Here is a 12,795-nt window from a genome sequence, read left to right as displayed (position 1 = left end):
TGTTTTGTACTGTATTCAGTTGGAATTAGCTCATAAAGATCAATGTTCTAGCGCACACCAGGATAATGATAATTTCCATTTTACATCAGGTACAAAGTCTGGCTGATAGATCTAAAACACTACAGAGGACGAGTTTTCAAATCATTGCATTCTGTTTTTATTTACAGTCTACACAGCATCCCAACTGTTTGGAAACAGGGTTGTGGAAATGTCAGGCACAAAAGATGAATAAATAGATTAGTAGCAGCCAAACTTTAGCACAAAGACAGTTGTGGACATGGAAAAAAAAAAAAATTTAACTTTGATCAGTAGTGGCAGTGTAACTTCTGCCCAAAGAGTGTGTCTAGACTGAAGTATAAAGGAAACACACACATGCACACACAAAAGTCAGCGATGGTATGTAGAAAATCCCATGAAGAGGATCCAAAGTGATGTATAATCTTTAATTTGACCTAGGCTTAAATATTGTTGGGATAGATTAGTATTGAAACTCTGAACCTGATTAACAATCCCTCTCCTCCTGTGCCACTAGATGCGTCCTTCTCTGATGAGATGAGCGACCTGGGCAGTGATGCAGATACGTCCAGAGGGCCGACCGAACCGGCCGTAAAGAGAGAGAGGATTGAAATGAGCCACCCCCTGCAGGAGATGTAAGTCGAGTTCGAACAGGACCAGACTGAACGCCACAAGGACCAGAATCTCTCCCTAAATACGATGCAGCGGCTTTCAACCCCGAGCATACTGCGTCCTTCTGCAGTCAGCGTGTGCAATGTACATAAAGAAGAACGTAGCAGTGTCAGTCCTCCCCTCACTAGGACGGTAATCTTTCTCCCAGGAAACTCACATGTCTGTTTTTTGTTTTTCTTTACTCACAGGGGTGTAACACAGATCTGATTTTCTTTCCCTTTTTGTTGCAACTGTGAATGACTTTGTGCAGTACCTTTTTATTGGATGTGTAACTTTGAGTGTTGGTGTGTGGTATTTGTGATTCTTCTTCTCTCCCTTTTTTTTTTTTTTTTTTTTTACATTTGAACTAGTTGTGCCATAGTGTCATTTGAGTGCCTTAGATCTAACTTTAAAAACCACCACTACAGATGTCTATCTGTCCCTCAGCTGTGCCTCTACCGCAGTATGAATGTATCGTCTCCAAACCTCAGACATTCGAAGCACCTTTAACATTGATTAGGTGTAGGTGTGTACACTCCTCGTTGCCTCTGCTGCAGCTCGCAGCAACTCGAACACACACATAAAAAAGATAAAAACATGCAACCTATTGACCCAAAGGACCTTTCCCCCTGTCGTTCCCACCAGCTCAGCCATAGTCATGGCTCTGTAGGGCCTTGTAGTCCAGAAGGCAGGGAACTCACTACGTTACCTGTGTAACATGTTGGTTTGTTTACCTCAATAGATTTCTATGCTCCGTTCAGCTCAGATGACATGAGGCAAGTATTACAAGATGTAGCCACTGTTGGAGTTTGTTTCTCCCACTCCTGTTTCCTCTCATGTAAATAGAACACACAAATGATCTCAGTCCTGTGCTCTAAGGATTCATTCACTAAGTCCTCATTCAGTGAAATAAATTCAGAGCAATCGACTTAATAGACCACGGCGGCCATTTTCCTTTGACGTCTCGCTCAAGAGCACAAATGCTGCGATAATATTACGCTGCTGTGTTCCAGTTTGCAAGTTGTATAAACTGAGTAAATCTGACATAGCTTGTTCATTTCACAGCGTCCTGATTGATCAGCATCTGACAAGACAATGGATAGCGAAAATCTGACTTTTTGCGCTGGCTCACCAAACCGTTTCATTGAGGTGTACCTAAGAATAGCCTGCATTTTACTTAACACATGATGTAAATGACTGTAAACAGAAGAAATGAATGTTTTTATTCATTTAAATCACAGTATACGCAACAAGAAATCCCAGTAACCTCAGTTGTGAAAAGAAGTTAAAAACTGCTGACAAACTCAAGTAACTTTCTAAAAAGGCTCTGTGTTTAAACTGTAGTGTTTTCCCTGTCTTACTGGCTATATATGTAGTGCTTGTGGAAGTATTTGGGGATTTGCTTTGTTTTTTGTTGTTTTGTTTATACATTTTTTTTAAATCTGACCTGCTAAATATCAGGCACATCGGTGCGACCAATGAACATTTTTAGTTGTACTTGACATATTTTAAGAAGCCCTGGAGTTGCAACCTGGAACACGGCAGTACGACATTTGAGCTCCAACTCTGAGTGTGATGTCAGAGGAAAATGGCCGCTGTGCGACTGGGATGTAAAAAACTTAAACTGGAATCTGGTCTGCCTCATTTCCTGATACAAAGTGGTTGTACATTTCATCTAAACAGGATAAATCAACACGCAAGAGCAGTTTAAAACCAAAACCCTGAACACAAACAGAGGACATCGTTGGCGTCTGAGCCAGCACGCGCTCCCTGACGTCAGATACTTTGACCTCATGCTGTTACTCAGATTAAAGACTTATGTTCTGTTTGAATTAGATAGAAAAAGAATTTGGGGAATTTGTCCATAATAAATTATATATATGATATATATCTTTGTATGATGTAGAACGTGTGTGCTCTGTGGCCTTCGGTCTTTGCCTAATCTCTCCTCACACTGTACTCAGTTGATAACGTAACAGCAGAAAGTGCTTTGATGTGTAATTGATTAGCCTGGCGTGTGTGATGAATTTGTTTCCAATCTCAATTGTTTAATGTATGAAACATGCTTATTGCTGTGGTGCTACTGCACCTGAGTAAGCGTTTAAAATGTCACGAGAGAAATTTCTATTTATATGAACTGTTCTGATTTGATTGACATCAGTTTTGTGTTGACATTGATTTATTTCTCCCTCCTCCTCCTCCTCTTCGTCCCCCCCTCGGATGATTTTGTTGTAGCGATGAGAATCCTCGAGCTCGAGTTATTTAAGGCTTTTTGTAACTTGTGCCTGTCACAGTAATTTGCCTTCAAGTTCTTTGGGAAAAGTAATTTCTGTGTGTAATTTGTAATGTTTTGTAAGGCTGTTTAGATTTTTGGCGGAGGATTATTTTTTATTATTGAACTAGATTTGGTTCTTCTTACAAGTATACTGAACCCTTATTTTTGTGCATTTTTAAGCCTGTTCTTGACTACACTTTAACTAGCCTAAGGACAGATTATGGTCTGTAATAAACTGCATAGTTCAGCTGTATTTTGTACTTGGTCACAATGTGTAATAAATTGGTGTAAACCAAAAAGGTTTGAGCACATTTATTTTTATCAAATATCAACATCACAAAAGCTCTATTTGGAACAAACAGCAGATTTACAAACAGTTTTCTAAGGTTTGGTAGAAGATCTTTGCTCACAAATGACTCGTTCGATCCTTTAAGATGCTCTAGAGATTTCTTCCATACAGTATGTACATAATTTAAAAATCCTAGATTCCATTACAACTCAGTTCCAGACAGAAATATGTTTAACTTTATTCAGATGTTTTCTCTGATTCATGAAAAGTTCTTCTGACATGTAGCTTAGTTTGCAGTCTTAGAACACGATGAGGAGACTGAATAGAAAAAGTTTCCCTCTTGGTGAAGGCAGGACGACTGAGTGTACAACACACAACTTAAATTAGAGGAAAAGAAGAAAAGGCTTGGTCCTAAGAGAGCAGGACACCTTCAGAAGTAAGTGCACATCGTCCTTCAAGGTGCCTCGTCTTCAGTTTTATGTCTTACCACGGATCATCTCTCCTCCTCTGCCCAGCTGTCGGCTCAGGGAAAAAGTGCAATGATCCTTTACACGATTCACAAGGAGCAGCCGGCCATGTACTTCCCTGTCAAACACATGATAAAAGATGAATGTACAAAAAGGAAACGCACCGCCAAAGTAAACTGAAGTTGACATGATGTGCAAAAGCTTCCAGCTTCATTATTTAGTGAAACTGAAAATCCAACTTAGAATATTGAGTTTGCTCAAACACCGACTTTCTTCACTACACTGTCGACACAAATTGATCTGAATTTTATCCTTTTTTATGGCGTTTTATTATTCTTAAGTCAGTTGCCTGATTTCTTTTGTTAACACTATATGATGTTTTGCCGTTGAAAGATGACGTATGAATCAAGTATAATCAAAATGATGGCAGTTAACTTTTGGTCAATTTACTCACTGATCGAGCACTAGGACATTTCATAAAAACAATTACTGCCTGTCCGTCACCATAAACATCATTTACCATAATTCTTACTATGAAACCTCTGTTTAAATTGACATTAGGAGGTACATTTCTACACATACAAGGATAAATGCACATGTAGTGTAAGAACTACATAAAAGCGCGAGTGTTCAGTGTCTTACCTGTGGCAAATCTTTTCTTGACCAGTGACATGCGGTAGCGGCTGCCCACCAGCTCCACGTCCATGCCCGACAGCGAGGCCCCGGAGCCCACAAACTGAACAGCCAGGCTGGGTGGAGGGCCGCGGGGAACCTCCAGGCACTGCCAGCTGGCACACAGAGTCCCTGAACCTGGGACACACACACATGAGAGAGATCCTTATAAATCAAAGCACTGACAGTTGACCATGTTAAAAAAAAAAAACACACCTGCTTGGCATCTTGGCAGACAGAAAACTGGTTAGCAAGAGCTCTTAGGCAAGTTGAAATGGACAGCTAAAAGTCATGGATAAATGGTTAAATATACAGCTTCTGCTTCTCCAAGTGGTGACAGTACGAATGCAAAGACAAAACTTCATTGAAAAGTTGTTTTAGAGTTTTAGATTTCATTTAACAGTTCAACAGTTTCTATAGAAGCCCACTTCTGCCAATGTAATGAAAAAAAGATCCTATAAGTAATTATAATGAGAAACTTTCAAAATAATGACTTACTGCCTAAAAGTAATGACTTAGTGTCTCAAAAACACTTAAGTTTGTCATAATAGTCACTTAGCTATCATAAAATAATAACTTAGTAGCTCAACGGATGAGTTAGTGTCAGCAGTGATTACTCTGAGGAATTTCAAATTATTTTTTGAGATACACAAGGTCATTATTTTGAAAGAGTTTCTCATTATTTGTGGAAAATGTCTCATTATTTTAAGATACTTACTACTATAATGAGAAACTTTCTAAAAAGAATGACTGAGTGAAAATGGGCTTCCATTAGTCTCAACAGCTTTTTAAATATCAGATTTAAATCCGGTAAGGGCTACCCTGCTTCACACTGACATATAGCCACCTCAGTACTGTTGAAACAATGGATACATACTGTAATGAAGACATCTAAAAAAAAACCTTCACGTTTCAACCCAAATGTAGTGTTGGTTCAACCTATAAGTCTATAAGTCCATCCATGCGTTCAGAGTCTATATGTAAATATCTCAAACATGCTCATAAATGTATTATGTGAGATAAAGACATGCAGCCTAAAGAAATATGAGGAAAAATGCTGTTAAACTCAGGATGAACTACTGTGCTTCTTCTTTTTCAGCCGCCATCAGGCTGACAAATGTGACCGCTCTGGTGTAAAAGACATCCAGTAAAATAAATAAATTACTGACTCAACACTGCCAGACATTATTCATGTTGAAGCAGCTTTTTTAAATAGTTTAAGAGTTATGGTGACCTTTTGATGCTTTGTCACAGGCTCATAAACCAGAGAAGTCCTCTAACTATAAACGTTTTCAGCCTTTAACTTCCCATTCATCACTGACAGCTATGAATAGTCTCTTTTTCTCTGTTCTCCAGGCCTGTAGCTTCACATCGAGGTAATAATATATCATTAGATGAATAAAAGAATAAAATAAAAAAAGAGGAAATGTGGGTGTCTGGTACAAAGAAGCACACAGGTGAAGGAAACCTTGAGCTCAAATTGATTTAATTCTTGAATTAAAGTCACAAATACCTCTATTATGAGCCGTCTCTTATCCGTGCACCATGAAGGTCATGACTTAAGATCAACAACCAGCTTGACACCAAATAAAAGAGGAAGATTTTATGTTTGTCTTTGCGTTAGTTCGGTATTCAGGAGCACCTCCACTTGCTCATTTTGCTCACCTCCACCTCAAGGCTGACGAGAGCAGCTGCCACCTTCAAATGCTAATTCTGCAGTTAAAAAGAAATGATACGCCTTCAGACTTCAGCTTTTTAAAGAGAAGGATGTGGAGTGCAGAGATCCCTTTACGTAACTCTTAATTACTCATCTCTACATCTGTGTGACACGATGTGGAGATGTGAAGTCAGCTAGAAGGAGATGAATTTTAATGAAAAGGCAAATTAAAGATGATAGATACAAAACAAGCTGAGGCTGTGAGTTAGATGTTAAGTTCGTCTCTTTTTGCTCCAGTGAACAACATTTTCTTATTAAACTTTCCTTTTTCAATGAGGGCTAATAAAATTAAAAAAAGAGCAAGAACGGCGTCAGCAGCAGAGCTCTGACCTTTGCTGTGATTGGTCGGGGAGAGGTTGGGGAGTTTCCACAGCAGCCGTCTCTCTTCAGCGTTCCTGCAGAGGAGAAATAAACAGTCACTGAGGCCCAGTCTGCTTCTTACTCTCCAAACTTTCTTCCTCTTATCCAGAACAGTCATGCTGAAATTCTTAAATGCCTTGTTACCAGTGATTATCAACATTCCTGTTATTTTTAGTGCAGAACCAACAGTCATTTTCAGTATTGATTCATGTGGTTATTGTTTTTGCGATTAAAGCAGCTTCAAGGATCTTTAATTGTGTTGATTCTGGCGGCCCCTGTGGACAAAAGCAGTATGAGCACCACCATCTTGTGTCTAAAGATCTTGATCTGGCTAGCAAGTGCATCTGTCTTGAAAGCACACATTTGTCATACTATTTTTCTTTTTTAAACACAGCTGTTTGCAGGATGCATCGCGATGACATATTGGCTTATTTGTGGCTACATGAGATTAACAACTATAATACGACGATGGTGAAACAAAGTGAACTTTCTTTTTTGTGTCGTTCATACACGTAGCTTACATGTAATCCTACAGCTTCCAGATTCGGTTGCTCAGTAAAATAAATTTTGTTGAGAAAGCAGTTATCAACATGTCCTCATCATGTTATGATATTTTGGGGACCTCAACACATGAAGCAGGCATGGAGAATAAATAGACAGTAGGGCTGTCATGATATCAGATTTTCACTGGATGATTACTGTGGCCAAAGAATTCACGATAACGATTTTATCACCATATTAACTTTGTTTATTGTGTGTTTTTTTTTAATCAAATTTGTTATACGAATGCTGGGAGATGGAGAGAGAGTCTATTTATGAATGTCTGTCATTTTGACATGATTTTAGCAGCAACACACCAGATCCATGCCACACACCAGCTAGCTAACAGTTATTTACTGCAGCTTTTTCTTCTTCTTTTTCCAGCAGCCAGTGTTAAGGTGCATTACAATATCAATATCAATATTTCATTTTTTAAATATCATAGTTATTGTCCATACTGGTTATCATTGACACCCCTACTCAACAGAAAAAGCCAATCTTGTCACTGGTGGTCTCGTTTACTCATCAAGGTCGTACAGAGAAATCAGTAGACTGTCTCATAAGCAGTTAAAAACTTTTTGTAGTAAGTTTGATTATTTAGTATGCACTGTGAAATGTCAGAAAATTCTAAATAAAACAAAAATGCCCATCACAAGAATTTCATCTGATCAATTCTCCTAAATCCATTTTCAATTTACATAATAACTGACAAAAAACACACAGAAATAACAGAAAAAACAGCAAATCCACATTTGAGAAGCTGGAAACAACAAATGGATGTCAGCCAGCCTTGGTCCAGACTGACACTTTGGTCCAGACTGAAATATCACAACTATTAGATGATTTCCAGTGGAATTTGGTTCAGTTATTTGAGGTCCACAGAGGAGAAATCCTCCTGACTTTAGTGATCCTCTCACTTTTCTTTCAACACCACCATGAGGTTGACATTTGTGTTTTCTTAGTGAAATCACTCAGCAGTTAATTTGTTGGATTGTTGTGAAATTTGCTACAAATGTTCCCGTCCCCCTCAGGTTGAACTGTTTTCACTTTGATGATCCTCTAGCGCCATCATCAGGTCATGGTAATCTGACTAACACTTTGGTTCATGACCAAATATCTGCAAAATGAATGACAATCCCATCAGCCTCAGCTGCACTTTGTGTTGACTGCTCATTATAGTATGCTAGGACGCTAAACTAAGATGGTAAACACTATACATGCTAAACATCAACATGCTAATGTTGTTAATGTTATCATTTAGCTCAAAAGTACTCGATTAATCTGTTATCCAGACTGTTCACTTTCTCTCACTTGACTAATTGATTAATTAACTGATATTTCAGCATTTGTTGTTTTAATCTGTTGGGATTATTTGAAGGTATACTGGCGCTAAAACAATTAGTCAATTAATTATTTAGACTATTAATAGAAAATTAACATTTAACAATCTTTTAAAAGTCAGTTTTTAAGCGAAAGTCTCACTGCTTCAGTGTTTCCTTCTCCTTGCAAGTTTGTGAACGTTTGCTAATTTTCTCTCTTCTATGATAGTAAACTGAATATCTTTTTATCGTTTTGGACTGTTGGTCAGACAAAACAAGACATCTGAATACGTCACTTTGGGCTCTGAGAAATTGTGATGGGCATTTTTCAGATAATTGCAGACATTTTTTTTAGAACTAGTCAATCAACAAAATGATCAACAGTTGTGCTGGTAGTGGAAACTAACACGAGCTGCAGCGATCAAATACACACATTTTTAGGGACCTATTTATACCAACATGTATCATTATTTTGTTAAAACCCCTTTTAAATTGAAATTAGATTACACATTTTTCTCTATATATGGGTAAATAAATAGTCACCGAGGTCTGTCCTACAACTTGAGTAATTTTCCAGTCATTAGTCTCCTCCCTCTGACCTTATTTCTATCCTTCCCAGCAACTCTGAAGTCAGTAACAGCACTTCTGCTCACATATTATGAGTATATGGTTCATTTGTGATTCTATTCGTGCCTGACAATAATCTTGTTGATTACATTTATCAAGTAAATAACAGGGCAGACTCTCGCTGAACCGACTGACAGTTAACAATCCGCTGAAACTGCTAATTATCCCTCCATCGTCACACCGTCACTGCTCACCAGGAGGCGGGCGGCTGGCACTGCAGGTCTGTGGCAGTGTGGTCTAATGGCAGCAGCACCTGGACTGCAGTGAGCTGGGTGGAGGGAGCAGTGGCGGGGCAACAGTGGTAATCCAGGGACACCCGGGTCACTGTGCCACTGCGCTGACACTCTGCAGAGAGCAGGAGAGGAGCCCGACCCGGGTCCTGAGAAGACACCTGAGAGAACAACAAAGACTTTTTACAGCAAAGATTTGGAGTCATCTCGAGTTCATTCAACTGAAAGAATGAGTTTTACAAAATCTGGTAACGCTTTACTTTATGGGTCTCTAATTTCTGAATTATTTTTTCAATTATAGTTAATTGCCAAAAAAGTTTTCAAGAAAATACTGTGTAGTTTGGTACCAAGCCTAGGGAAAATAGAGACAGTGTTCAGCTGATACTCTTCCAGTTAAAAGGGTTACACAGAGAGGCTTCCATAACATGAAGAAATGGGGAATTTGTCTCTAAGGAAACATAAAATTCAGTAGATATAAAGAAGTTTCCAAAAATAAACTGGCTTAAATTCAGCTTTTTCTAGGGAAATTCCTATTTTCTTTCCAGTAAACTTCTACAAATCATTAGGATGTTATTTGGAAATTAGGGACCTGTAAAATAAAGCACCAGTGTTGAATGTTTATTATTAGGTTTTAATCAACATCTCCAAAATACCTGAATTTAACTTTAGGACTGATGAACAAGGTCAGAAAATGTATTAAAATGTCTGAGATAAGCAGAAAATATCAGCAATGGAGGATGATTTTTTAATCCTGACCTGATATTTGAGCAGGCCAACGTTGTAGTACGAGGCCTGAGGGTTGAGTTCAGCTTCTCTCTGCAGGTAGAGCTGCAGTGCCTGCATGTTAAACCAGAAGTCTCTGGTGTCTGGGTCACTCTGAGATGGATCACTGCACAGACACAGAGGCGGGATGTTTTAGGATCGCACACAGTCAATAACACAGATTGAATTCAGAACACAGAGGGCAGCCGACCTGTAGAGCAGCTTTTGATTTGGCAGGAAGTGATCGATCCTCGAGATGTTGACCAGCCTGAAGCTGAGCACAGGGACGTTGGGGTTGGCCGTGAAAATCCGAGTGATGCCTGCAGGGAAGGACATTGTCAGGTCGCCCGTGATCTTCACCAGACATCTGGAGAAAGAAAGAAAATTGAGTTGAAATAAGTCCGGTAACTCGTTTCTGTTTTCTGTGATTTTTTCTCAGAAGAAGCTTCATGCTGACCGGTTGTGCTGTCCGCCTTTGAAGTAGGCGTTGATATATTCTGTTATGGCTGCTGCCACCGGCCAGGCCTCTTGTGTGCTGAGGGAGATGGGACTCGGTCCTCGTGACAGGTGCACTGCGGAGAACAAATGTAATAAGTCATGCTCTTCATACAGTGATCTTTTCAATATGAAACTACCACCAGTAGCCAATAAGCTTAGCACTAATACTGGGGGAAAAAAGGGGGAAACAGCTAGCGTGGCTGTCTGAGGGTAACAAAATTCACCCTCCAGCACCTTAAAGCTCATCAACTAACACATCTTTTTGTTTAATGCTGCATTTAACACATGGCTTCAGGCAGATGACAGATGGACAAGACCTTCTGGATGGAATTGGAAAAACAAACAATCCAACGGCAAAAGCAAAATATGCATGACGATATGTTCGTATAGTTTACAAATAATGGGATAAAACATATTAAATACAATTACTACATGTCTATTATTCTATGCAATCAGTCTAGTGATGCATGGAGAATCCAGCTTACTCTTAATATCCTTCTGTAAACTTAAAAAAAATGTTATTCAATCATTTCCAACGCAGATAGTGAAAGAAGAGCTGAAAAACTAGTAGCTTCTTGTTCTTTAGATCGTCCATGTTTTCACCTGTGTGAGGGAGATATGTGAGATCTGATTGTAACTTTTGTAGCAGAGGATAGAAAAAGTTACTGTTACTGTTGCCAGAGTTCTCTGTCACCCTCAGCTAATTTTACCGTCCTGCTCTCGTCCACTACAATGACATCCTGTTAGCCATATAACGTCTGTCTGAATTGACGAGAAAGTGGAATAATTTGTACAAAAACCAAAGTGTACAAACGAAAAATTGCAGTTTCTGGAGGGGTTATGTGCTGGACTTCCTTTTGACAAGAAACATTTCAGTTTTTTGTATGGTAGCTAAGCTGGCTGTCTGGCTGTAGCTCAATTTTTATCATACAGACGTGACAGTGGCATCACTCTTTTCCAGCTCTTTATTCTTGCACACAAAAGCGTATTTCTCTAACTCTTGAATGATTTCTTTAAGTTCTATATATCCGTCTCTCTTGCTTGCCCAATCCTCACCTCAACAGAAATCACGCCACTACTTCACTACTTAACCTCCGCCCTAAAGTGTAATTTATTTAAGTTCTGAGGCATACACTGTCTTTGTGGGTGGTCCTGGTGCTGGTAAGGCAGTGGTGATGCTTGTCCTGCCCTGGCAGGACTGGACGCCCGGTTCTGACCGCCCCAGTCGTTGTCCCTGGCCTGAGGCCCCCACTCACTGGGGCTGGAGGAGGAGGAGGAGGTGAGGGAGGGGCTGGGCTCCGGCAGCGGGGAGGAGCACAGAGAACGAGACTGAAACAGACAGCGACAAAACTGGGTCAATATTGGCACTATTTTCTTACAGATGATGCCCCAAAGTCATCAAAGTTTACATTTAGTAGGTTTGGTTATATCATATTTACAATTTGGACATTTTAGAAAACAAAATCAGAAAGGTTACAGTATTACAAGACTGTTACATTCAAACGTCATACTTCAAATGTGCCTACAGAAGACAATCATCTGCCATCACTGTGACAGCTGATTTCTCTCATTTTGATGCCCTTCATAACTAAATAATACAACAGTAATAGGGCAACTCTTCAAATTTCAAGAAATAAAACTTTAGTTATTCAAAAACAGTAAATCTAAAATAAATCTAATAGAGTTATAATCATACAAATCTCAGAGTTTTAAAAGAAAATAAATTTAATAACTGAGCTGTAATCACGAAGGATACTCACTCTCTCACAGCCGCTGAGTCGGCCTGATGTTCTCTTGGCTCGGGCCGCCCTCGGAGGAGCAGCTGCGACCACTTCAGTCGTGTCCTGTCTGAAGTTGTGCTTGGACCCTTACAAAGATACAGACACACAAAGTGACTTAAAGCGGATCTGAATCACAAACTGAAACAAGATTATAAAGAGACAGACATCCTCTAAAATCAGTCAGAAGTCGTGTTCAGAACAGACGGAGATGAACAAGACTCATTGCCAAAGCAAGCTGGCAGAAAAACCTAATGACAATTTATTTGTGTTGGTTTAATTATGGGATTTAGCAGCTGAATATTCATCACAGAGATTTTCCTCTTCAATGAGAAAGAACCAAAAATCTTGCATCACTTGTACTCACATAAAGAGCCACGTTTCATTCATTTGTTTGATTTGATGGTAATATGACATAAATTTTACCAGAAGAAGTTTGTTAATAGAGTGAGCACAAATTATTAACAGTGTGTGGCTGTGGTTCAGCTAATTATTATTTTCATTATAGATTAATCTGCAAGTAATACTTTTGGATTAAAGATGAATCGTTTGGTTTTTAAAACATCAGAAAAAATCTTTAAAAAATCGAAATAAA

General features: G+C 39.1%; 2 protein-coding genes across 5 annotated transcripts in view; one reads left to right on the top strand and one right to left on the bottom strand.

The window, feature by feature from the left end:
• rfx2 (regulatory factor X, 2 (influences HLA class II expression)) overlaps window positions 1-3,240 on the top strand; it is a 30,726-nt gene extending 27,486 nt beyond the window's left edge. For 2 of the 3 annotated variants that reach the window (XM_073476279.1, XM_073476276.1), the window contains one exon: window positions 533-748. In XM_073476279.1, coding sequence (XP_073332380.1) covers window positions 533-654 — 122 coding nt within the window. In that variant the 3' untranslated portion in view covers window positions 655-748. Of the gene's footprint in view, window positions 1-532 lie in introns of all 3 variants that reach the window. The other variant, XM_073476278.1, reaches the window with a different exon arrangement.
• Window positions 3,241-3,447: 207 nt separating this feature from the next.
• The window catches only part of fcho1 (FCH and mu domain containing endocytic adaptor 1), a 65,671-nt gene continuing 56,323 nt past the window's right edge, over window positions 3,448-12,795 (bottom strand). The window contains exons 19-27 of one of the 2 annotated variants that reach the window (XM_073476274.1): window positions 12,183-12,289; window positions 11,556-11,751; window positions 10,382-10,496; window positions 10,136-10,291; window positions 9,919-10,051; window positions 9,127-9,323; window positions 6,417-6,481; window positions 4,340-4,507; window positions 3,448-3,815 (exon numbers count right to left, since the gene is read on the bottom strand). In XM_073476274.1, coding sequence (XP_073332375.1) covers window positions 3,787-3,815; window positions 4,340-4,507; window positions 6,417-6,481; window positions 9,127-9,323; window positions 9,919-10,051; window positions 10,136-10,291; window positions 10,382-10,496; window positions 11,556-11,751; window positions 12,183-12,289 — 1,166 coding nt within the window. In that variant the 3' untranslated portion in view covers window positions 3,448-3,786. Of the gene's footprint in view, window positions 3,816-4,339; window positions 4,508-6,023; window positions 6,083-6,416; window positions 6,482-9,126; window positions 9,324-9,918; window positions 10,052-10,135; window positions 10,292-10,381; window positions 10,497-11,555; window positions 11,752-12,182; window positions 12,290-12,795 lie in introns of those variants that run through there. The other variant, XM_073476275.1, reaches the window with a different exon arrangement.

This window comes from Pagrus major, chromosome 11 (assembly GCF_040436345.1).
Source record: "Pagrus major chromosome 11, Pma_NU_1.0".
NCBI classification, from domain to species: Eukaryota; Metazoa; Chordata; class Actinopteri; order Spariformes; family Sparidae; genus Pagrus; species Pagrus major.
This window is presented reverse-complemented; position numbering and strand designations above follow the sequence as displayed.